This window comes from Populus euphratica, unplaced genomic scaffold (assembly GCF_000495115.2).
Source record: "Populus euphratica unplaced genomic scaffold, PopEup_1.0 scaffold161.1, whole genome shotgun sequence".
NCBI lineage: Eukaryota > Viridiplantae > Streptophyta > Magnoliopsida > Malpighiales > Salicaceae > Populus > Populus euphratica.
This window is the reverse complement of record NW_011500046.1, coordinates 173,342-198,853: the sequence shown is the minus strand read 5'-3', so window position 1 is coordinate 198,853 and position 25,512 is coordinate 173,342. Positions and strand designations below refer to the sequence as shown.

The following is a 25,512-nucleotide window of genomic DNA, read 5'->3' as shown; positions in this document are numbered from 1 at the left end:
ATGACCAATAATGTTCAAGAAAATAGCCAGCTGCTCCTCTATCATAACACCTGCAGTATCACGAAGCATGCCTCTTTGTCTGAGAATGCCACATAGATTGTGGAATACATGTTTATCCATCCGAAACATTTCCCGGCATCCATCATCAGGGCCATCCAGCACTTCAGACATAAAACTACTTCCATAAGGCGACGAACCATGTCGAGGTTGCCGAGTTATACTGTTATAATAGTAATAGCCGGCAGCGGCCGCAACTAATTCCATATTGTCCAATTCTAAGTCGAAGTCTTCCATACTAGCCAATGTATCTGTAGAAATTGGATTAAAATGGAGAATAGACAACACAATGCAAGAGGTTAAACATATAGATAAATAAAAGTAATTTCTCTTGAATGTATTTCTACTTTGCATATTGACCTTCAAAGACAAGCAAGCAGCCCTAGAGACCACATCATGCAGCCAAATTAACCGTAAATTCACGGTTATCTATCATTTAAGAAAATTAAACTGACAAAACAGCCATCAATCATGAAGTCAAACTAGTTTTGTATGGGGTTTCTTCAGAGTACTTTGTCCGTACATAGCACAACCATAATTAGTAACCATGGAAAATACAAAATAAAAAGTGGTCAATCAAACCTAATTCAACTAGGGGTAGCACTGCACTTTCCCTTCAACCATGGCAACCTTTTCTCACTCTTTAGTGAGATAAATATCTCCCTGGCAATGGGTTTCTCAAATAAATCCAAGGCAAGAAAGTAAATTTGTTGATCAACACCTTGCATCTCATCCAAGAAAGTAAAATAATAAATAAAATTATTTATATTATAATTAAATTAATTTAAAAATTAAATTAAAATTATAAAATCTAAATAAAAATAACACATACGATCGCATGATGATTTTAAAAAATCAGTAAGAGAGTAATGATTGCATTGAGGACAATTTGCATAGTGGTGAGTAATAGTTGCATATACGACAAAGAATGCACAAGGATTTGTGCTAGCGTTTTATTTCTTCAAAACAAGCAGAATTGTTTTCAAAAAACATTTGGATTGCTTCTCTGACAATTATTTAAATTATTCAATATTTATTATAATTTGTTTTCTCTTTTTTTCTTTTGGGTGGATGCTTTCCTGGAAGGAGAAAGAGGTCTATTATTCAGGATTTACGTTTTAAAAATATTTTTAAATTTTTTATTTTTTATTTCAAATTATTTTGTTATATTTTTGGATTATTTTGATTTAAAAATAATTTTAGATAAAATAAAAAATTATTATTTTAATATATTTTCAAATAAAAAATGTTTTAAAACATAATTGCTATATTCTCAAACACGTTTGCTAACTTGCTATGGTGGGAGGAGATAGAGTCATGGAGGTGTTACGGTTTTAGAGAGAAGAATATGTTTTGGCTAATGTGGGAAGCTTTGACTGCCTCGATGGTGGTTGGGGGTATGGAAGAGAAGTTATCGCTGATCTAGTTGAAGGGAGAGCGATTATTATGACTGTGTGAGGGTCGTGAGGAGACCAATATGTTCTGATTTCTTTCTTTCTCTCCAAGATTATCAACTCAACACCCAAGATATGAAAAAAAAAAAAAACATAGGAAAAGAACATTATATTATACATCACTCTCGGATGGGTGGTGCTTTTATTTTTCACAAAATACTATTTATGCTCTTATATTTTACTGTGATTACAATAGTGTAATTTAAAAAAAATTAATTTAATTCTCTAACTTTATTTTTTAAAAAATTAATTTAATTCTCTAACTTTATTTTTGCAAAATTAAGCCCTTTTAAAATCAAATTAGAGCCTAATTGCATGTTTTTGTTTACGGAATGGTTGAATTAAAAGAAAGTGGACTGAAGTGAAAATAGCGGGTAACATAGGTGGCAAATTAAAAATTTTTATTAAGCATTCATTTGAGTTTCCTATTTTACATCTTGCAAATTTCAATTGTGGTATCGCACTTCATTCTTCCCATTCTTCAGTTTTTTTGGTTGGAGAAGAGAAAGGACGTCGCTAGATTCTAGATTACAGAGAGTACGTTTCCATTTGTGACGAAATTGACCATAACATGTTTTTGTCAAATAATTTCATACGAAGAGGTGAATTAAAATTAAATGTTTTTTTTACCTTAAAATACTTAAAAAATCATATTTAAATCATAGTTATTAAATAAGTCTCGGGGGTTGACCCGGTCAAGAGATCGGGTTCCGGGTTTCATGGGTTAACCTGAAAAAATTTTAAAAAAATTAATATTTCATATAAAAAAATTTAAAAAAAAATCCATGTAAATATATACTTATATATTATAAATAATAAAGTTTAAGAAAATATTTTTTTAAAAAAAATTATTCCATATTATAAAGTTGTTATGTTAAGCTTTTAAATTGAATTATTTAAATTAAAAAAGATTTTTATCCTACAGTGAAAAAATACATTTTTTTTCTTAAGAACATAAAACATATATACTAATAAGTTTCAATCACATATTGAAAAAATATTTTTTTTTCTTGTGAACATTAAATATATATAGTAATGGGTTTCAAATCCTACATTGAAAAAATAATTTTTTTTGAAACTAGAGTATGTATAGTTATATACAAAATGACTTCAAATCTCACATTGAAAAAAATATTATATTATCTTTTTAAGTTGAAGTATTTAAACTAAAAGATTTTTTCATTCCACATTGAAAAAACATAATTTTTTTCTTGGAAATATAAAATATATATACTAATGAATTTTAAATCTTACATAGCTTGGCTAGGTCGTTGCACCAGCCAGTCTTTTGGCAAACCTAGACCGATTCAGTTATCGGGTCAATCAGGTCCCAGGTCGACTTGTTGGGCCAGTCCATGTTTAATAACTATGATTTAAGCTTGAGATTTTATTTTTTTTGCTTCGAGTGGATTTTGAGTTTTGCAGTGGATTTTTGCTCCTTTTTTTTCCACAAATTGATTTAATAAGGTCTCTAGTAGAGGTGAGGAAAAAAACCAAAAAACAAAACCAATAAAATCGAGAAAACTAAAAAAAACTAAAAAAAACAAACCTTAAAAAAAACTGATTAGAATAATTAAAATAACTGATTGATTCGGTTTCATAAACCTAAAACTGAAAAACCAAACCGAACTAAATCAAGAAAAAACCAAGCCAAACAAAAAAATAATTCAAACTGAAAAAACCAAATCAATTGGGTTTTGGTTTTTGCTCTAAAATAACCGAACCAAAGCTGATCGATTTGAACCAATTTTGATTCAATTTTAATTTTTTATAAAAAAATTGGTTCGGTTAATTTTTAGATAAAAATCAAATTAAATCGAAAATAATTATCTCTAGTCTCTAGGGATGTTTCCCAGGTGTTTTGGACAAAAAAAAATGTTGAAATGAGTTTTTAAATTAAAAAAAAAAACTTTAATTTTTTTGGTCAGCATAATACAAGATTTTAGAGATGAACAGAAGTGTTTTCTAAAAAAAGAATATTGTTTTTTTGGTTACCACAATGCCAAATTTTAAGGATGAATAAATAACATTTTCTTTTTGTCTCGTTAAACTTAAAAAAAATATACACTCAGACTAGCCATTACTTGATTGGATAAAGTGCTAGACATGTAGAGGCCCATTAGCACTTAGCCTGGTATTTTTTATATAATTTTATTTTTATATTTGTTGATTTTAAAAAATATATATATATTGAATTTATGTTTTAATTAATTTGTGATAATTGTTTTAATGATATTTAGTTCTTTAAATGGTAGGTATGATCCTCCCACATTTTTTTTTAATTTTATATAAATTAAATTTTTTAATATTAATTTTTTTATAAAGTTTTTTATATGTACAACATTGTATTTTTTATTCAATAAATTTTATGTGTTGCCTTTTACTTTAATTTTATGTGTTTTTCTTTTCTAAATTTATTTTAATAAAAAAATTAATCAAACCCAACAAGATAAATTATCTGTGTTGCCAAGAAAATCATAAAAAAAATTGATAGCACTCACAAATAAAACTCAATTTTCTATCAAATTTATTTAAAAACTGTTATTTATGTGTAAACAATAGAGTTTATGTAGAATACTTCAATGTGTTATTCTTCTCCGACAGGAGGCAATACATAGATACAAATTACAATTACTCCTAAACATTAGGAAACAAAATAGGAGAATAAAGAGATAAACAGGAAAGCAATTCGTTCTTATATATATTCAAGATTTATCAACTAATCATGTCTCTAATATTAATTAGAGAATCAATCTAAAATTGCATGCAACTCATGCACACATTATGTCAGTAACTAAACTGTAATTTTTTGAAATTCATGGGAGAAATCGTAATTTTTCAAAATTCATGAACTAAACTGAAATTTTATATCTTCAGCATCTAAACAAATTTTCCAGCATTTTAACATGATTCTTTCAATTTAATTCTTTAATTATTCACTATTTTCGATCAAACATTTCTAAGGTTTTACGCAAAATAAATAAACATACATACATATATGCATATCAATTATTCAGAATCATCTACTAATTATTCATAATCTACCTTAATGTGTTCATATGCAAATATAATTACTCATCCACAAATTAAAGCAACAAACCCCAAAATTATCAACCAAATCCCATAAACCCTAAAATTTTCAATAACCTTATAATACAGAAATAAATCGAAATAATACAATAAAACAATGGAGGAACATAAATAAAAATTAATCAAGACAAGGGCACCCCTGCTGGGAAAAGGGGGCAGCACAGCTGCGGATGGTGGTGAAGGAAATTGCCAAATTGGTTGCTGGGTCTGCGGGAGCTGCTTCTTCTTTGTTGTTGGTAGTCGGTCGAGGGAGAAGAAGACGTTGTTGATGGGGGAAGGAGATGCTGCTACACAGGGAAAGGGACAGTGTGTGGCTGGTCTGTGGGATCGGTAACAGAGAGGGAAGAGTGGATCTGTTCTGTGCTGTTTATGTTTTTAGGGTTGGCGGTTGGAATCAATGGAGAAGGCTGCGAAGGGAAACGATGGAGGTTGGTCCGGTAGAGGACAGAGAAACAAGGGCGAGGTTATTTTTCTGAGGGGGCGACGGCGCCTGTTCTGGCGATAGATTTAAGGTTTTGTTTTTATGCAGGTGTGTATGAGATCCCTCTTCTCTCTTTGTTTTTTAAGTGCTACCCTGGGGTTTTTTTAATGGTTTTATTTTATGTACTATATCAGTATTTATAATACATGAATTCTATAATATATGATACAAAGTTCTAAATAATTTTTTTTAAAAAGAATTTAAGTTTCATTAAATATTAAATTTAAAAATAAATAATTATTATCTTGGTAAACTTTTTAAATCAAAGATTATGAGAGAATGATAAAAATACACTATAGTCTTTAATTTTTTTTACAAGTTGACAAATCACATCTTTAATTAAAATTAATTTATAATCTTTTAATTTTAAATTTTAATTCCTTTAAAAATAAATAAAATTGAATGAATAAAATTGAGTTATAACAATATTAATAATAAAAATAAATTTAAATAAAATATTTTATAAAATAACTTGCTATAACACAACTATGACCAGTAGTTTATGCACATTGCATTCCCAAAATTTTTGAATTTTTTTTGTATAAAATTAAATTTTTTATATGGTTTGAATCATTTTGATGTGCTGATTTAAAAAAAAAAACATCATTTTGATGTATGTTGATATGAATTTTTTTTGAAAAGCAACTGCAACCACACTCCTAAACAAACAAACTAGTAATTATATACTTGGAGAATCACTTTTTGAAGGTAATTAAAATATATTTATTTTATCTCTTTGTTTTTGTTTTTTTGCATTACTTGATTCTTTCAAGTAAATAGCATGTTGATTGTTGAATTAGTGATAATTTGTTGTTAAAATAAAATAACTAATTGAATTCGTTCTATTATTTTTATCTCTTCATTATAATTTTTGGTTTGCGTCATTAATAACAAAACCACGAAGATATTAAAATTCAAAATGGACAATATATAATATGTTGGGTTAGGTTAGTAAATTTAATATCAGAGCCGAGGATAGCTCATCTTAAGATGGGGATTGTGATATACTTTATCAAAAACAAACGTCTAGAATCAGGACTTTATGAATAAAGCTGGTTGATAACATATTGTGTATATTTTGAGAGGTTAGGTTAAGAATGAGGTTTATGTCATCAAAAACAAAATGATAAGGATAATAAAACTCAAAATAAAAAATATACAACATGTTAAGCTGGGCTATTATAATTTTTATTTCATCATTTGATTCTTCCAAGTATACCTAATATTTGTTTCATTGTTTATTTATTTGCTAAAGTTAAATATAGAAAAATAATTAAAATTAAGAGAAAAACGTATACTGTAATGTTAAATCTCACAAAAGCTACAGGGTCCCACCCAACTACACCTAACCTATGTATATTCAGCTGCATCCTTTCTCCTCGCCAAAAAAATTTAGCCCGGAGATATTTCATCATGGTGAACAACGAGACTATAACACTTCATTCACTATTTTCTTGCAGTAATCTTATCTTTAACTTATATAAAACCTTAACATATCTCTTGCCACAGCTTGCGGACAATGAGAACATTACCAAAAGCACAAAAAACTTCGCTACTAAACTTGCCACCTTTGCGGACAACGAGAACATCAACTTGATTTTGTTTTTCTGAAAAAAAACAAGGGCAACGGTTGAGAGGCATATTTTAGGGTAGTAGGTTTTTGTGTTTTTATTTTTTTTCTTATAGGACTTTTTTGGAACTTGCATATAGGTTGACCATTTTGATTCAAGGTTCTACATCACCGCTTTGGTGATTCAAATTTTCTGTAGTGTTTGGTGATAGTTGGTTCTCAATAGTTAATTTCAAGACCTGGTGTGTGAAAAATACTTGAAAATTCTTTTATTTAATTTATTTTGTTTGGATTATAATTTCTCAAGTTTTCACACTTATTCTAAGTGTTTGACCCTTAAAAAAACACCCTTTATGGTAACATATATAGCTCTAATCATAATAAAATGACCTCTCTTGCGTAAGATCAATGCAACCATAATCACTTGATATTTGATTTTGAAATTCTCCATTCTAAAAGAGGTGGCTATGATAAAAGGAAATTAAAGGCCTTTAGACAATGTGTCTCTCCATGTTTTAAAGGCAAAAAGGTCTTTAGTCTTGAACTAGCAAGGGTTTCTGAAGAAGAAGTTGAAAATTAGAACCAATGCTATAAAGATGTTAGAAGCAATAAACTTAGAGGAAGGGCAGGAAATTGTCACTAAAACATGCTACATTGGAACCAAACCAATAACAATAACTCATAAATTTTTTCATTCTCTGTAAGTCATATTTTACCTTTATAACCTCAAATATGTTAGGATTAGTCAAAAAATAGATATTCATAAATTTCAAGATGAACACAACATAGTTATAATACCGAATTCAATTCAGTTCTAGATGTGAATGAATCGAGTAGATAAGTCAACCTAAATTTTAATTTCTTTATTTTTTTTTACAAAAAAGCATGTTTTTTAAAGAAAACAAATCAACACAATATTGTTTTAGTTAAAAAAATTTAGTTAGAAATAAAATTCAATTCAAGCAGAGTTTTATAACAATAACATAACGATTAGATTAAAAAATTATAACTATTTACAAGTTGTATTTATTTTATGTGTATTATTAAACTAGATTAGAGATGTCGTATTTAACACTTTTCTTTGATAAAGTTGTGATTATGGCTTTTAAAAAGCTATAAATTATAATTTTTAAAAAATAATATAAGAAAAGAGTTGTGATATTAGCTTTAAAAATATTATCAAACACTGAAAAATCATAACTACAACTAAAAATTAAAGTCACATCCAAATCTTTAAACATGCACTTAAATATTTGTTTGATAGTAAATGCTATTTATTTTTATAAAAATATTGTTAACATTATAACACATAAAATAATATGTTTTAAAATTAATTTATATCAATATATCAAAATTATTAAAAACATTTAAAATACTATAAAACTATTTATCAAGAAACATACAATAATAAAACAATATAATTAATAAAAAGTAAATAAAATATATAAAAACAATGAATATTAGGGGATGAAGAGAAAACACTTTTATTTCATGTGAATTTATAGTTATATATTTGTCTGCTATTTCTCAACAATGTTGCATATATATATATATATATACATATATATAAACACTTATAAACTTAAATGTCATAAGAATGTATAGATTCAATTTTTTTTAAAAAATTTCAAATGAATTTAATGATGATAAATGAATATAATAATAAAAATGTATAGAAATACATTTAGATATCCTCAACCACCTATAATGTATACTTTTATAACATATAAAATATTAATTTAATTAAAAAAAACAGCTTAAGAAATACTTTAAAATTAGACTAAATCGCATAAACAAACGCACACAAATTGCACAAATGAAAATTAGCACAAATTAAACACAAGGAATAAAAGAGAATAGAATCACAAAGGAAATTACCAGTCCACCGTCATGCTGCCCTTTAACATTTCTTAATCCAAAACTCAACTTGTCATATCCGCTTGCGATCTTTTGCAGCAACTAATTATTTTTACTGAAAGAAGGTGACTCTGTCTTGTTTACAACCTTTGTTTTCTTGATTTTTTTTTACTGAAATAAAAAAATGGCTTTGATGGAAACATTTTATCTCTCACATGGAGCCCCAACCCTTGCTATTGATGAAACCGCACCAGCAAGCCAATTCTTTAAATCATCGCAACAAAGTGTGTACAAAGAGAAACCGAGTTCCATTCTTGTTATTTCTGTTCACTGGGAGACCGAACCTACCGTTAGTGTTGTTGATCGAAATGATACCATTCATGACTTCCCCAAGCCCTTGTACCAGGTACCCCATGATCATTTCTTTCTTTCCTTCAAAGTGTTTTGCTTTTTGATTCTTTTGACTATTTTGTTATCGGGGTGATCTGATTTCAGCTTGTGATGAGTACTTTTGGAAATTAAGACCATATGATTGATCATATAGCTAGGGAGATTAATTAACTTTTTATTGATTTTTTACCGTTTAAATTGTGATTAAATGGTTAAACATGCCCGTGTCTATAATTAGTTTCTGGGATTTGGAGGCACCCTTGAAGCTAGCCACTATTGATTTGTTGAACTGAAATGATTGTTACGTCAAGAATTACATTTGAATGATGGCTGATGAGTGAAGGATGATTCTGTAAAAGAAAACAATATCTAATCTACTATGATTTCTTAGATGTTATGATTTGTCTTGAAAGTAAAGACAATTTATTACTTAAGAATTATAATCGATTATTGATCTGAACAGAATAGCTCATAGGAGGTTCTGCTCTAAATAAAACCGAATGGAGAAGATGCACTAATGATGCGGTTGAAAGTGCTTTACCTCTGAAAACACACTTTAAGCAACAAAAGCATGAAAATCATGTTGAAAGTTTGTGAAAATAATGATGTCATATATGTAGTCTGAGTAGTTTGGGTTTTGGTTGAAGACTAGCCAACTTTGAAATGGTGTGTGAGATTAGCCTTGTATAATTGATTTTGCTGGGATAAATGTCATGCACAATCCATATCCATATTTGCACAACTGAATCACAAGGATGCAAAGACACGCTCCAAACAAGATAACTAGATAAAAAAACCCGACATGCTTGAACTGTGCTCTTTTGTCGAAGGTCAAGATGACAATACTTCCTTTAATCGTATATAGCTATATGATAAACTTATATGACTTACGCTCTTAACTTTTTCTTGCTAGTATTGCCTTTCTACAAGTGTGTCCTTACCATTTATGCTTTTCTTGTGTGGGCTTTTAACACTGTGACCTTGACACGTGCCTTAGGCTACACCTCTATGCTGAGAAATAATGTTCGTTCACGTGCCTTGGGATCTGAATTGGTTGTGGTTACTGTGCTGAGCGTTGCTGCATCATGAAGGTGGTGGGAAAAATTTCTCAATTGTAGTTTTAGCCTCTATTTTTCTGAAATTTATTGAGAACCTTCAGAAATGTCTGAGGGTGTCACAGCGACATTGCTACTACCTTTTTCACTAATATTTATTGCTGCCTTTTCTTTTTGTTGCTTTTTCCTACAAAATCCTAGTCAAGAAATGCCTTCAATCATGGTCATTTCTGATTTCTTTTTTATTTCAGAAAGGAGGTGGAACCATTGATCTTGAGCCCTGTCTTACACATACATCAGCAGTGGAACCTGCTCTTGCTCCCGTGGCTGTTGAACAGACAATGATTACCTGTGCTGCAGCTTCGGTATGACATAGCCATTTTCTTCCATTACCCTTTGAGTTTATGCTCTTACTCTTCACTTCTCAGTGTGTTGTACCTATATCCTGTTTTCAGTTTTTGATTGAGCAAATGTTCTACTCAATTAGTAGAATGGTGAGGTAGAGTTCTGGGATTTCCATTCATCTAGCATCAACACAACTTGCTTTCAAATGTATTTCACACAAAGGAAATTGTAAGTAAGATGAGAAAAGTAAATCTTCTTACTGTTAATTATTGTAACAGGAGGTTGGATAAGATTTCCCTACATAAATCTTATTTGATTTTTCTTGCTTGATGTGTAATACATCTTGTTTGAAGGATGGGTCTAAATCAACAGGGGCCAACATAATTTAGCTAATTATCAGGACTAGTAGGTTTAACTAATTATTCATAACAAAATAACTGAAGATTTAGAAAAGGATAATCTGTTTTTAAAATTGAAAGGGATGTTTTGTTCAATTATTTTTCAGATTCCCACTTTCAGATATTATTATATACAAATTAATATGAGCCACCTTGATGATGAAATAAAGGTTTTGTATGAATTGGAAAGGATGAATCAAACTACTGAACTCAGAATTAACTGTTATACAGTGAGTGAACCTGAATTGCGAGGATGCTGACTTCTGCATCATCCTTAATACGTATGATGCACCTTAATAAGGAATTGAAAGTTTTGTAACTACACTGAATAAGTAAAATAACTCAACTCGACAACAAACTCGATTGGAAAGATGATCCTCACAGCGCCAAGTATTGACCTGCTTGCCTGTGGAGGATGATATCTCTTTCAGACAATCAAGTGCGCAGTAGTAGATTCTGTAAAAGTCTCATCCCTTGGATTGTTATTTCTCATCCAGGTCTACATATCAGATTTGCTGTCAAGAAATCATAATATTACAAAATTTCCGAGTAAATATGGAATGGAAGCACAAACATGACCCATTAGATTTCTAAGTATGGCCAATCATAATCACATTATCTCCTCATATTTTGGGTGGTGGTCACCGTTATTTGCATTGCTTATTTAAACTCACTGTGTTTGGTTCTCACAAATCAAATGTATGTTTCATGGTACCTGTTCCCACAAGTGCCAAGTTACAACTGCTATATGCATCACAGACATGCTTCTTGTCCCTTGTCTTTTATGATTTATGATTTCACTTATTTCATTGATAATTGTATGTTTTTGGCTACTAATAAGAAGGGCTAAACTATGTCTGTCTAAGCACTTTTTTTCTGTTATTTGGATCTACTTACGTTATGATGACTTCTCTCTTTCAGAATGCTTTGTGGCAACAGAGATTTGTACACGTAGTTACAATACAGTGCAACCTTTGCAACGAGCCCTGGTAGATTCTAGATCTTTTTGATAACTATGATTTCTGCAATTTTTCAGATCTCAACTTAGATCTCATAAAGATTTTATTACATTTCCACCAGACAAATTCAGTTATCTTTGCTGTGCTTTCAGTAATCGTTTCATCTTATTGTTTCGAAGTTGATAGACTTTTAGGGAATTATTCTTATTTTCTATATGGGATTTTTCTGGTCTATCAAAACTAATAGCTACCAAGTTTGTAAAGGCTTTTTATGTTTTTATGCTTAGCAACACTTTCCAGATATCCTCTATTTCTACATCTGTAGTAGCATTAGTTTACTACACGTGCCCTAACCACCCCAGATCTATTATAGTTGTTCTAACATTTCATTCGATAAACTCTCCACAGTTTCCAACCAATAGACATGCTTATCTGAAGTTTGGAATGTTTCCATGACACAGTTTAGTGGAGTTTAGAATGGTCCCATGACATAGTTCATTAAGTGTTTATCTTTTTTGTTCATCTATGAGGGAACTAATTTTCATTGCCTTGCAAGGTGTTTGCACTTTTCCAATTTTCTTGTCGCTGCTGTTGTCCATTAACTCTCATATTTCTGGACTTATATGTCAGTGAAATGATTAATGTTTCAATTTTGATGCCTGCGTAATGTATCAGGATAAAATACAGCATTAGTATTGTTGCTGACAGGGTCTGAAAAAGCCTCTCTATACTTGTACACGTTTGAAGAAGGGGGAAGTTCTATATTTAGAAACACATTCATGCAGGTATCCCTCTTTTTTTTCTCCTGTGTACCTTCTAACTTGATACTGCTCGGAGGTTTTGGAGGCACATTTTATTGTCTTATAGTAAAATTGCTTTAGCTTCAGTATTGTATGGTTTTCATTTCTTTCTATAACTTGCTTTTTTGTCTTAATAGTAAAATTGCTTTAGCTTCTGTATTGTATGATTTTCATTTATTTCTATAACTTGCTATAAGTTGCCACAGAATTTCTTGATGATGACTTCTGTAATTTCAGGCATTATTTGTTTTCTTGTTTGCTCATGCATAGAAAACAAAATTATATTTTTTTTATATATGTAAAATATTTAGTAAACGGGCATTTTTTTTTTCAAGTCTGAGGTATTGAAATCATGAAGTTCATCTGGTGAATTCTTAGTGATGTTCTGATTCTGAATTTTTGATTTCTTATGTGAAGATACGAGCTCTGTTTTACAGGAGAGAAAATGGGAAAGTGACACAGGCTTCTCACTCAGGTGCTTGAAGAGACAGATAAGTTCCACAGTCACCACCCACATTCCTCAAACGGTGAGAAGCACGACTGTGATAATGTTCTTTTTTATGTATTCCGGTGGTCTCGCTGTAAGAAACCACAACCACAGAAGGTCATGCAGTCAGTTGGGGTCCCATTGGGACATGTTGAGGTACTTCATTTCAATTTCTTCCCTTGAAACATCTCTTCATATTTAAATGTTAAAGTTTGGCATATTTTCACGAAGCGAAATAAGGAGACTGCAGAAGAAACTCGTATTGTCAGCTTGTAGCTACGTTTTTCTTCAGTTTCTTTCTCTGACTGCAACATCTGTGATTTTGAACAGTTTTTCTCCCTTCTAGGCTGACTGCAACATCTGTGATTTTGAACAGGTGTTGGAGGAGAATCTTGACTGGGAGGATGTGCACTGGTCATAAACTGGTGTTTGGATTGCTGGAAAAGAACACGCACTTGCTAGGGTGTGCTTTCTATCTCCAGGTTAGCTATGGCTTCATGAGTATCTACAAATAGTTGTGTAACAATGTGATGTATGCAGGAATAATAGTTGGTTTTTAATGGTTTTATTTCTTAAATAAGTCAAACAATTGAAGTTAAATCTCTTTTCTTTTCAGTTTATAAAAAATCGACTGGACTACTCTATCCGTACCAGAGTATTTGAGCAACCAAAACAGAAGCACTGGAACTTTGAATATTGGGAAATCTGGCATTTCTTCCATGTATATAAATCCATTACAAGCAATCTAATGACAAAAAGGAAAGCATCTTTCTGCAATTTCTATTTCGATTGAACACCATAATCTCTTGGCAGCAGGATGGATGAAAAATAAATTATCTGTATCCATGCTCTCCTGCCTGCTTGGAACACCATTAAAAAACTAGCAAGAATAATGAAATTCAACACAAGCTGATGATCCCAGTTCTTTGCCAAAAGCAAATAGTAACAGCAAAGTCAGGGTCGGTTAAACCATCTAGCTAGAATTCGTGTGTTGAAATACAAAAAACTATCAGGGAAACGGGAGATCACGGAGACTAAATCTTGATTAGAACATTCCAACCCTCACATCAATTCGGTTAGATTAAATGATAATACAAGCTTACACAATCCCACAACGCAAGTCTACTCAATCACTGCTTTAATTTGCCAATAATCTCAAAGCACGAAACCATAACAAAAATGGTGAATGACCAATTAAGATTTAAAGATTTGATCTTATTTTAGCTTTTACAAGAACGAGATCTCATATAACAACTGACATTGATCATCTTAGTATATTTTTCACTCCGTAGAGCTGGTGCAAAAGCCAAAGGATAACTGTGCCAGAGGGGGAGAACCCACTCTTACAAGCATGTAGTTCCGACTCCATGTCAAAACTTACGATCCATGCTAGCTGCTGGCCCGAGCCCCTCTTACAAGCATATATTTCTGGCTAATTGATTTTCTTAGGAGTTTCTATCTTCATCTATTGTTCTCGCGGACTAAAAAATAAAGCATATGTTCGATGTAACAGTAGAATCAGTATAATGTACGTAAACATGTTGAATAGTTAGTGTGAATAAATAAAGCAGGTGATTCATGAAAGTGACATGAAATTTGTATGGGCAGTGGGAGTGATAATTACATATTTGAACAAACAAAGCCCCTTTACATGGTGGTTCTCAGGAGACAGTGGAAGTAATAATTGCATATTGGACAACGAAAGCACAAGAGAATTTGCATTGTGGTTACTAGAAAATAGAGTAACAATTGCATATTGGACAGAGAAAGCAAAGGGATTTGCCCTATTGTTTTCTTTCTTTAGAGTAAACGGGTAATTATCTAGTCCTCCTTCATGTTAATCAATTAATTTCCTGTGCTTTCCTTCACGAGATCAGCTGTTACTGACAGACTAAAAATAAGTTTGCAGTACTGATTACATTAAAACAACAGAATAGGATTGTTCCTTTTTTATGCTGATATAGGAAATGCGTAATTTTCCTAAGTGGAGTTTCCTAAAACAACAAAGTAGCATATGTTTAACAATGCTAGCAGCTGACCCGAGGAGTACTGTTATTTCTAGCTGATTTTCTTTGGAGTTTCGATCTTCATTAATTGTTCTGGCTTTTTAATTAAAAAAGTACATAACACTGTTGTTTTAGCATGTAAACTAGCGATGCACGAAAGCTAGAACAGATACCACATTGATCTAAAAAAATTAAAGCAGTGTAATGTGAACACGTTGAATTGTTAGTGTGAACAATTAAAGCATAAAGTGGCATCAAGTTTGCATATAGGACAATGAAAGCACAGGCAGAAAGTGACATAAAGTTGTAGCTTCCTGCCAAATTCTATTGCAATGACTTTAACAGCTAGTCTTCCACTAAGAGATCTCTCTCTCAGTATACCATTGATTTCCTAATATCCCTCACCAAATTTCTTAAACCTTTCTCTTGATCTTTGCTTCCTTCTCTGATTGAATCGAATCATCTCATATTGTGTTCTTGATCTGTATCTTTCTTGCTTGCAAGGTAAATCCTACTTTCTTTTCTTGTTTTTCTACCACTAATTTTGGTTTCAAATAAGACTTGCCCATTTGGTTGTAGAATTATTAAGTAGGATTGTAGATTGATCAATCAAGTAGAACTTAATTATATGTGTGTTGCTTGATCTATTTTAGAACTAGAACTCATATTTAGCTTTGTTCTTACATATTGCCATCAACTTAAACTATTTATCTTGAAAACAGCTGCTCTCAAGGTTTCTTTTGTCTGTTGAGTGCCTCTTGTCAGCTTGACAGGTGACTAGTTTGCCTACTCTCTCTCATATTCTTGTGCTTACATTTTCAGATCAGCTTTCCCAGAGTTTCAACATTGGGGCGCGTCCACACGTTTCCTCACTCAGCAATTGGCTTCAGATTCTTTTGTTAAAATTCTTTTGAATCCAGGTAAAGTATTTATACTTCATCTTCTTCATTTGGTTGCTGTCTTTGTTTTTGAATCTTTTTTAGGAAACCGCGAGCTGTTCAAATCTTATTGAGAAACTTTTAAAATCCTTGCCTTCTAGAGTTCATACCAAATTCATTGTTAATATTACTGGTTTTGATTCTTCCAAATAAAAGTATGAGTTTGAGTTCTATGCAATATAGAACTCAAACTCATTTTATAACTTTGTTCATTTTGCTTTCAACTTCAACTGCTTATCTTCAAAAAAAGCCGAGTTTCTTCCAAATTTTTATCTTAGATTGCTTTTCTGACAATTATTTAAATTATTCAGTAGTTGTTATAATTTTTTTATCTGCTTGAAGTGCATCTCCATAGGAAAATATATAGTTAAGTGCCTATTTAATTTTAAACATCTGTGATTTTGAACAGGTGTTGGAGGAGAATCTTGACTGGGAGGATGTGCACTGGTCATAAACTGGTGTTTGGATTGCTGGAAAAGAACACGCACTTGCTAGGGTGTGCTTTCTATCTCCAGGTTAGCTATGGCTTCATGAGTATCTACAAATAGTTGTGTAACAATGTGATGTATGCAGGAATAATAGTTGGTTTTTAATGGTTTTATTTCTTAAATAAGTCAAACAATTGAAGTTAAATCTCTTTTCTTTTCAGTTTATAAAAAATCGACTGGACTACTCTCCGTACCAGAGTATTTGAGCAACCAAAACAGAAGCACTGGAACTTTGAATATTGGGAAATCTGGCATTTCTTCCATGTATATAAATCCATTACAAGCAATCTATTGACAAAAGGGAAAGCATCTTTCTGCAATTTCTATTTCGATTGAACACCATAATCTCTTGGCAGCAGGATGGATGAAAAATAAATTATCTGTATCCATGCTCTCCTGCCTGCTTGGAACACCATTAAAAAACTAGCAAGAATAATGAAATTCAACACAAGCTGATGATCCCAGTTCTTTGCCAAAAGCAAATAGTAACAGCAAAGTCAGGGTCGGTTAAACCATCTAGCTAGAATTCGTGTGTTGAAATACAAAAAACTATCAGGGAAACGGGAGATCACGGAGACTAAATCTTGATTAGAACATTCCAACCCTCACATCAATTCGGTTAGATTAAATGATAATACAAGCTTACACAATCCCACAACGCAAGTCTACTCAATCACTGCTTTAATTTGCCAATAATCTCAAAGCACGAAACCATAACAAAAATGGTGAATGACCAATTAAGATTTAAAGATTTGATCTTATTTTAGCTTTTACAAGAACGAGATCTCATATAACAACTGACATTGATCATCTTAGTATTTTTTTCACTCCGTAGAGCTGGTGCAAAAGCCAAAGGATAACTGTGCCAGAGGGGGAGAACCCACTCTTACAAGCATGTAGTTCCGACTCCATGTCAAAACTTACGATCCATGCTAGCTGCTGGCCCGAGCCCCTCTTACAAGCATATATTTCTGGCTAATTGATTTTCTTAGGAGTTTCTATCTTCATCTATTGTTCTCGCGGACTAAAAAATAAAGCATATGTTCGATGTAACAGTAGAATCAGTATAATGTACGTAAACATGTTGAATAGTTAGTGTGAATAAATAAAGCAGGTGATTCATGAAAGTGACATGAAATTTGTATGGGCAGTGGGAGTGATAATTACATATTTGAACAAACAAAGCCCCTTTACATGGTGGTTCTCAGGAGACAGTGGAAGTAATAATTGCATATTGGACAACGAAAGCACAAGAGAATTTGCATTGTGGTTACTAGAAAATAGAGTAACAATTGCATATTGGACAGAGAAAGCAAAGGGATTTGCCCTATTGTTTTCTTTCTTTAGAGTAAACGGGTAATTATCTAGTCCTCCTTCATGTTAATCAATTAATTTCCTGTGCTTTCCTTCACGAGATCAGCTGTTACTGACAGACTAAAAATAAGTTTGCAGTACTGATTACATTAAAACAACAGAATAGGATTGTTCCTTTTTTATGCTGATATAGGAAATGCGTAATTTTCCTAAGTGGAGTTTCCTAAAACAACAAAGTAGCATATGTTTAACAATGCTAGCAGCTGACCCGAGGAGTACTGTTATTTCTAGCTGATTTTCTTTGGAGTTTCGATCTTCATTAATTGTTCTGGCTTTTTAATTAAAAAAGTACATAACACTGTTGTTTTAGCATGTAAACTAGCGATGCACGAAAGCTAGAACAGATACCACATTGATCTAAAAAAATTAAAGCAGTGTAATGTGAACACGTTGAATTGTTAGTGTGAACAATTAAAGCATAAAGTGGCATGAAGTTTGCATATAGGAGGACAATGAAAGCACAGGCAGAAAGTGATCAAGTTTGCATATAGGACAATGAAAGCACAGGCAGAAAGTGATAAGAGAGATCTCTCAGTATACCATTGATTTCCTAATTTCCCTCACCAAATTTCTTAAACCTTTCTCATGATCTGTGGTTCCTTTTTCTGATTGAATCGAATCATCGCGTATTCTGTTCTTGATCTGTATCTTTCTTGCTTGAAAGGTAAATCCTACTTTCTTTTCTTGTTTTTCTACCACTAATTTTGTTTCAAATAAGATTTGCCCATTTGGTTGTAGAATTAATAAGTAGGATTGTAGATTGATCAATCACGTAGAACTTAATTATATATGTGTTGCTTGATCTATTTTAGAACTCAGAACTCATATTTAGCTTTGTTCTTACATATTGCCACCAACTTAAACTATTTATCTTGAAAACAGCTGCTCTCAAGGTTTCTTTTGTCTGTTGAGTGCTTCTTGTCAGCTTGACAGGTGACTAGTTTGCCTACTCTTTCTCATATTCTTGCGCTCACATTTTCAGATCAGCTTTCCCAGAGTTTCAACATTGGGGCGCGTCCACACGTTTCCCCACTCAGCAATTAGCTTCAGATTCTTTTGTTAAAATTCTTTTGAATCCAGGTAAAGTATTTATATGTCACGACCCGAATCTTCTTCATTTTGTTGCTGTTTTTGTTTTTGACAAGTAACTATTGCTTGAATCTTTCTAAGTAAAACACAAGTTGTACAAATTTTATTGGGAAACTTTGGATTTTGTATCATTAATAGTTTCCAAATATAAATAAATTGATCTTTCGTAGTTTTTATAAATAAATTGCCTTATGGAGTTCATACCAAATTCATTTTTTTCTTTTTATATTATTTGCTGTTTTTAACTTATTATTTTAGTTTCAACCTTTCCTTTTCCGATTGATGCAACTTACATTAATTTTATTCAATATTTTGACTCTGTTTTTATATGTAGGGCAAAATGGTTCAATCAAAGGACCCATTTTGGCACTATGTTGAGGAGATGAAGTGTATTTATTGTGGGCATCAATTTGCTAGGGGTACTTCCATTTCAAGGATCAAATGGCATTTATCAGGAGAGAAACGGCAAGGTGTTGAAATTTGTGACAAAGTGACCGAAGACGTTCAAGAAGCAGCTTTTCTAGCTATGCATGGTGCCAACAAAAGACATAAAAGCATAGCAAGTTCAAGCAATGTTAATGATAATGCCATTTCAACCGCTCCACAAGAACAAAACAATAATGAAGTCGACAATTTGGCAGGAGATGCAGGAACGACACAAGCAGCAGATAGAATGGATCACGCACTTGAAATACGTATGGAAGAGCTCAGAAAATTGTTAATGGAGGATAATACAGAGAATGGGACTGGAGGAGTAGCTCAGTCTGGTGCAGGAGCGTAATGGCGATGAGAATGGGACTGGAGGAGCAGCGCAGCCTGGTGCAGGAGCTAGCTCTTCTGGAGGGCTTACAGGCAACACAAATGAGACTCCAGGAGATCCATTACCTACTAGCTTACATGTTGAAGTCGACAATGTGGCACCACAAGGGCAACATCTGGAGAGAGTAACTGGGCAGCCTGTTGTAAGAGGTAGTTCTCATGAGAGGCCACTTGTTAATCACGATGAGCCTCAAGAAGATCAACTCTGTCCTCCACTAGTGAACATGGTTGGAGACCCTGGGCAGCCTGTTGTGAGAGATAGCTCTCGTGAAGTTCTTCAACGTAATGGCGATGAGAATGGGACTGGAGGAGCAGCGCAGCCTGGTGCAGGAGCTAGCTCTTCTGGAGGGCTTACAGGCAACACAAATGAGACTCCAGGAGATCCATTACCTACTAGCTCTACAAAGCTAGTGGGTCAAGCATTTGAACAGAATACAAATCTGATATGGTCTTGGTTAATGGATGATGAAGTCTCGACAATTGGCATTTACGGAATGGGAGGAGTCGGTAAAACGACAATGATGAAACATATCCATAATAAGCTTCTAGAAAGACCAGGCATTTCTCATTGCGTGTACTGGGTGACTGTGTCTCAGGATTTCAGTATTGGAAGATTGCAAAATCATATTGCTAAATGTCTTGGCTTGGATCTTTCAAACGAACATGATGATCTGTGTAGAGCTGTCAAATTGTTAAAAGCACTAAGGAAGAAACAAAAATGGATTCTCATTTTAGATGATTTGTGGAACACTTTTGAGTTACACGAAGTGGGAATTCCTGAGCCAGTCGATCTAAAATGTTGCAAGCTGATTATGACAAGTCGATCTAAAAGGGTTTGTCAATGGGTGGATAGACGACGCGAAATCGAAGTGAAGCCACTTTTGAAGAGTGAAGCTTGGAATTTGTTCAGGGAGAAACTTGGACATGACATAACACTTTCTCCGGAAGTGGAACGAATTGCAATGGATATTGCAAGGGAATGTGCTGGTTTGCCATTGGGTATTATTACAATGGCAGGAAGCTTGAGGAGAGTGGATGACCTACATGAGTGGAGGAATACATTGAAGAAATTAAAAGAATCAAAATGTAGGGACATGAAAGATAAGGTATTCCGGTTATTGAGGTTTAGTTATGACCAGTTACATGATTTAGCACTACAACAGTGTCTCTTATACTGTGCATTATTTCCTGAAGATCATGAGATTGTAAGGAAGGAGTTGATAGATTATTTGATCGATGAGGGGGTAATTGAAAGAATGGAGAGCAGGCAAGAAGCGGTTGACGAGGGCCACAGATATTGATCAAGCTGTCCTTCAATGGAGTGTTCTTGTTAAAGGAAAATTCCAGCGTCAATCGATCATCATGGTGTCCGATGGAATTTTATGGAGAATTTGTCCTACTAGAAATAAATTGATATTTGATGATGAGATGCCGGATTGAAATATAGTTTTTCATTTGATTCTTCATCATCTAGCTAGCTTTATAGTAGAAGACTGGGGATGATAATTTTAAGTACTCAAGAACGAATTTATGTAGACAAATTATAAACACTTCGATCTTATTAGTCCTAAAATCAGATTCAAATAAGAGCTTTCACAATCCAAAAACAAGGCTTATCAGTTTACTTCAATCAAACAAACTTGATGTCAAAAAGGATTAAGGAACATGCAAAAATGGGAAATATAGAATCTGATATCTGGAAATGTTACAATTGTCCAAATAATCTCAAATACTCATTAAAGAACAAGAAAACACCAGCAAAATTGTTTGGATGTGAACAAGAAACGGAGAATACATGGTAGACTTATATAGATGTTGACGAAAAGCGTTGTACCACATCTCTTCTTTGATCTCTTGGTATTGGTTCAACAATTAGTCATTCAGCTAATATAATCAAAATCACCCTATATTTGGTTGTCTTATTTATACTCATGTTAAGAAAAATCAACTAAAATCGAGAGCATGAAAATACATATTCTTATGCTATGCATCTAGGTTAAGGGATATCATTTATTGACCAGTCTTCTATGTTTTCCAAAGTAAAAAACATTGACTAGTGTAAAATGCTAAGATACTAGCAAGCTCGTTGACTAGTGTGAATGTTGAGATACTAGCAAGCAAATGGAGGTCGAGGCTAAAGTTTCACAAACAGTGCAAGATGTTTCAGCTGAGCCTGTTAAGAAAGTTGTGCATGATAGTGTTGATAAAAATACACTTGAAAAATAACATTACAGTATTGCAATAAAAAAAATAAAGAAGATAAATAAAAGCACCAGTTAAAGTATAATTATGCTAATTTAATTAAATTTGCCTTGAATTGATTATCAATAGCTTTGACAAAATCCGCTAAAAGGAGTCCTTAAAACAAAAAATGTACTGCCATTTTTTTTTCTAGTTAAAAGAAAATACCATTAAATTTTGAAATCACCACACATATATAATAATAAAATGACACATCTAGAATTAAGTTTGTCATCAGCAAAGTTTGTCCTGATTTCATCCTCTTCTTCTTCTTTAGCTTTGTAGATACAAATAAACATTGAATTAAAAATTAATTTTAAAATAATTTTTTAAAAAATTGCAGTCGAGTAGTTGAAGATAACAGCAAAATGAACGAAACTATAATATGAGTTGAGTTTATTCATTAAGCAACATAAATAAATAAGTTCTACTTGATCAATATAGAATCCTGCCTACAAATTTTACAACTTGATCATTGATTTTAATACAACCAAAGAGCATTATGATTAAATAAAATTAGTGGGTAAACTATAAGGAAAAAAGAGAGGAGGAGGATAGAAAGTAAGATTTACCATGACTAGAGAGCACTCATCCAGTATTTGGATAGCCATGTCTCTAAGCAAGTCATGCATCTTAACAGCACTACCACCATCAATTCTTTTCAATAAATTGACATTTTCTAGTCTATCAAGAATTGAGTGGCCCTTGTCGAGTGTTGCTTATCTGTTTATCTCTTTAATTATCCCCTCCTCAATAAACGATTCTATCAACACCTCCCTTTTAATCTTATGACGTTCATCAAATAATGCACAATATACAAAACATTGTTGTGCTGAATTATCTAAACAATCATAACTCAATCTTAATATCTGGAACATCTGATCTTCCATGTCCCAAAAATTTGATTCTTTCAATCTCTTCAATGTAATCCTCCACTCATGTAGGTCATCCACTCCCTTCAAACTTTCTGCTAATGTAACAATTCCCAAGGGCAAACCAGCACATTCCCTTGCAACATCTGCAGCAATTCGTTCTATTTCTGGAGAAAGTGGTTTGTCATGTCCAAGTTTCTCCATGAACAAAGTCCAGGATTCTTCATCAGAAAGAGTATCCACTCTTATATTGTTTTGGCTATTCATCTGCCGACAAACCATTTCTGATCGAGTTGTCATAATGAGCTTGGATCCTTTCAATGGGATAGGAATCCCCACTTCTTGTGGCTCAAAAGAGTTCCACAAATCATCTAAAATGAGAATCCATTTTTGTTTCTTCGCTAGTTCTTTTGCTAACTTGACAACTCTAGACAGATTATCGTCTTTGCTTGAAAGATCTAATTTAAGATATTTAGCAATAAGATCTTGCAATTCTTCAATCTTGAAACCTTGAGGCACATTCACCCAGTAAACACCATGAGAAATATCTCGTTTTTCTAGAAGTTCATTACAGATATGCTGCAGCATTGTTGTTTTACCAACTCCTCCCATTCCGTAAATACCAATGATTGAGACTTCATCATCCATTAACCAAGACCGTATCACCTTCATGTCCTGTTCAAATGCTCGACCCACTAGCTTTGTAGAGCTGGCACTTGTGCCGGGCTGCACTAATCTTCCACTACTGTTCTCCATTAATCTAGCTCGTTCTGTGGGAAGTAAAATAGGTTTAGGATCAGTTTAGCTTGAACTCCATAAAGCATGGATTATATAAACCAAGAAAGACCAAATTGATTGAAACTATTAATGATCCTAATTCCAAAGATTCAAACAATAGTTCCATGTGAAAAACAAGATGGTAAGATAAAAAAAAATAAAAATAAAAATAAAAAACAAGAAAAGAAAGTAGAATATACCTTCCAAGCAAGCAAGAACGATGTTGAACTCCAGATGAGATGATTCGATTCAATCAGAAAACGAAGCACAGATCATGAGAAAGGTTTAAGAAATTTGGTGAGGGAAATTGGGAAGAACTTCTGCTTGTTGAAGTTGGTTGCTAAGGGATTCTTAATTTTGGATACGCTTTGACGTTTTGATCAAGAGAAAGGGGAGGAGAGATAGGAATTAATAATGAGACTACGATATTTATATAGGAAGTTTTTTATTTAAGGGTAGTTAAAGCAGCTAATTTAGGAAGTTATTTATTTAAGGGAACTAATTAAAGCAGGAAGTTATTGTTTTGCTAACCATGACTTCCTAAATTGATTTTCGCTGGAGTTTCCTGTTATTTCTGGCCAAGTGATTTTCCTTGGAGTTTCGATCTTCATTAATTGTTCTGGCTTTTTAATTAAAAAAGCCAGGACGTAGTTAACTGCGGTAAGAACGGAGGAAGACGGTGATCAAAGAATACCTTGCTCTGATACCAAGATAAAATTCTGTTCTGTGTTTTCTATATTATTCAGCACTTCTCAATGGTGGCTACCTGATAAGTCTGACAAGCATGGTAATCCCGAAACTTAAGGATGCTCCTATTATTAAGGACTATAACAAATAATATACTATTCCATTCTGCACACGTAACAACCAGGAAAGAGATACAAAGGAAATAGACGTCTAACAGATCCTTAGTTTTCATTTCTTTTGCAGGTATCTCTTTCTTGTGATATGTTCTTGATGTACGAGAAACATGCTGCTACCTTTGTTTGGAGTGCAAGACGTGGTAATGATTCTGCTAGGATGTGTTTAACAAACTCTACTTTCACTCTGCATGGTCAGACTTCTTGCCTAAGTGCTGTCCAGACTTTGAAGCACCTGCTGTTCAACTTGATTGTTTCGAGCAGGGATGGACTCGTATATTCTGTCTTTTTATTTTTTTTGTCAGTTCTGTGTCACTCTGGCTGAGTGTTGATTGTAACCTCCTTCATGATCTTAATTATCACTGTGTTAATCATCATTTTGTTCATTTATCCTCTAAAAAAGACAGTTACCTCTCTCTGATGAAGCAACTTGTTGGGTTGAACTCAGCTCTGTATCTCCCACTTGATTTAGTATCTCAAGCCTGTGGGAAATGAGATGTAATCTACGAGTAAAAGAGAGAAGCATGATTTCTGAATGTTGAATTCTACTAGAGTTTTTGTCCAGGATTATGCCTTACACAATCCAGATAACTGATGGATGAAATCATCTGAATGGCCAAACAGATCCATCAGCAAAACTCATGAAGTCGTCGGTGCAATGGGATATTTTTGCATCTAGAATGAAAAGGGAGTAACCCTTTGAATATCAGCGTTGTTAATCATACAAGAAAGGACCTCCATAGCGATCACAAATAAGCATGGAGACAATGGATCTCCTTATGGCATGTTATATTTTTGTATGATTTCGCTGTTAATCATACGATGTTAATTTGGCGTGTATATGGATAAAAAAGTGAAGAGGAAGACAAAAATATAGTATTGCTTGGAGGGTAGATTTCAAACCTCACTGATTAACCCTCCACGGCTCCACCAATTAAAAATCCAAGCGAACATGTTCGAATGGCTCTTGTACCAAACATTACCTTTCAAGATTGCGTGAACATTTGGAGGATTTAGACTTTAGACACCATGAAGAGAAAAGTAAAGTGCAGTCACAGAGAGAGAGAGAGGAGGGGAGGGGGGGGGGGGCCATGATTTTTAGAGA

General features: G+C 32.9%; 5 protein-coding genes and 1 long non-coding RNA gene across 17 annotated transcripts in view; 3 read left to right on the top strand and 3 right to left on the bottom strand.

Annotated features, from left to right (window-relative positions):
* LOC105107491 (uncharacterized) overlaps nucleotides 1–788 on the bottom strand; it is a 2,537-nt gene extending 1,749 nt beyond the window's left edge. Inside the window, exons 1-2 of the mRNA XM_011001430.1 lie at nucleotides 779–788; nucleotides 6–308 (exon numbers count right to left, since the gene is read on the bottom strand). Of these exons, the coding sequence (XP_010999732.1) occupies nucleotides 6–308; nucleotides 779–785 (310 nt within the window). The 5' untranslated portion in view covers nucleotides 786–788. The remainder of the gene's footprint in view (nucleotides 1–5; nucleotides 309–778) is intronic.
* LOC105107467 (DEAD-box ATP-dependent RNA helicase 42-like) overlaps nucleotides 1–5,119 on the bottom strand; it is a 38,852-nt gene extending 33,733 nt beyond the window's left edge. For 4 of the 7 annotated variants that reach the window (XM_011001396.1, XM_011001395.1, XM_011001394.1 and 1 more), the window contains exon 1: nucleotides 5,092–5,119. The gene's annotated coding sequence lies outside the window, so the exon portion shown is untranslated. The remainder of the gene's footprint in view (nucleotides 1–5,091) is intronic. The other 3 variants (XM_011001399.1, XM_011001397.1, XM_011001398.1) reach the window with 1 other exon arrangement.
* Nucleotides 5,120–8,527: 3,408 nt separating this feature from the next.
* On the top strand, nucleotides 8,528–13,076 carry LOC105107469 (uncharacterized). 6 transcript variants are annotated; one of them, XR_838888.1, is made up of 7 exons: nucleotides 8,528–8,915; nucleotides 9,897–9,990; nucleotides 10,206–10,319; nucleotides 10,410–10,527; nucleotides 11,619–11,686; nucleotides 12,332–12,441; nucleotides 12,874–13,076. It is a non-coding gene; the product is annotated as an uncharacterized LOC105107469 (long non-coding RNA). The 6 variants fall into 6 exon arrangements; XR_838889.1 differs by having other exon boundaries at nucleotides 11,619–12,154; XR_838890.1 differs by lacking the exon at nucleotides 10,410–10,527.
* A 2,211-nt stretch (nucleotides 13,077–15,287) lies between these two features.
* Nucleotides 15,288–25,512, top strand: part of LOC105107487 (probable disease resistance protein At4g27220) — a 34,536-nt gene continuing 24,311 nt past the window's right edge. The window contains exons 1-3 of the mRNA XM_011001426.1: nucleotides 15,288–15,312; nucleotides 18,272–18,413; nucleotides 18,732–18,829. The gene's annotated coding sequence lies outside the window, so the exon portion shown is untranslated. The remainder of the gene's footprint in view (nucleotides 15,313–18,271; nucleotides 18,414–18,731; nucleotides 18,830–25,512) is intronic.
* On the top strand, nucleotides 19,179–21,214 carry LOC105107490 (probable disease resistance protein At1g52660). Its single transcript, XM_011001429.1, has 2 exons — nucleotides 19,179–19,520; nucleotides 19,612–21,214. The coding sequence occupies exons 1-2, from the start codon at nucleotides 19,179–19,181 to the stop codon at nucleotides 20,956–20,958; spliced, it is 1,689 nt and encodes a 562-aa protein (XP_010999731.1). The 3' UTR covers nucleotides 20,959–21,214.
* Nucleotides 22,618–23,526, bottom strand: LOC105107489 (probable disease resistance protein At5g43730). Its single transcript, XM_011001428.1, has one exon. The coding sequence runs from the start codon at nucleotides 23,524–23,526 to the stop codon at nucleotides 22,618–22,620; it is 909 nt and encodes a 302-aa protein (XP_010999730.1).

Coding starts and splice junctions, on each gene's coding strand:
- LOC105107490 (XM_011001429.1), top strand. CDS start 19,179: ATGGTTCAATCAAAGGACCCATTTTGGCACTATGTTGAGGAGATGAAG. Junction 19,521..19,611: donor CAGCAGATAGAATGGATCAC/GCACTTGAAATA, acceptor AGTCTGGTGCAG/GAGCGTAATGGCGATGAGAA.
- LOC105107489 (XM_011001428.1), bottom strand. CDS start 23,526: ATGGAGAACAGTAGTGGAAGATTAGTGCAGCCCGGCACAAGTGCCAGC.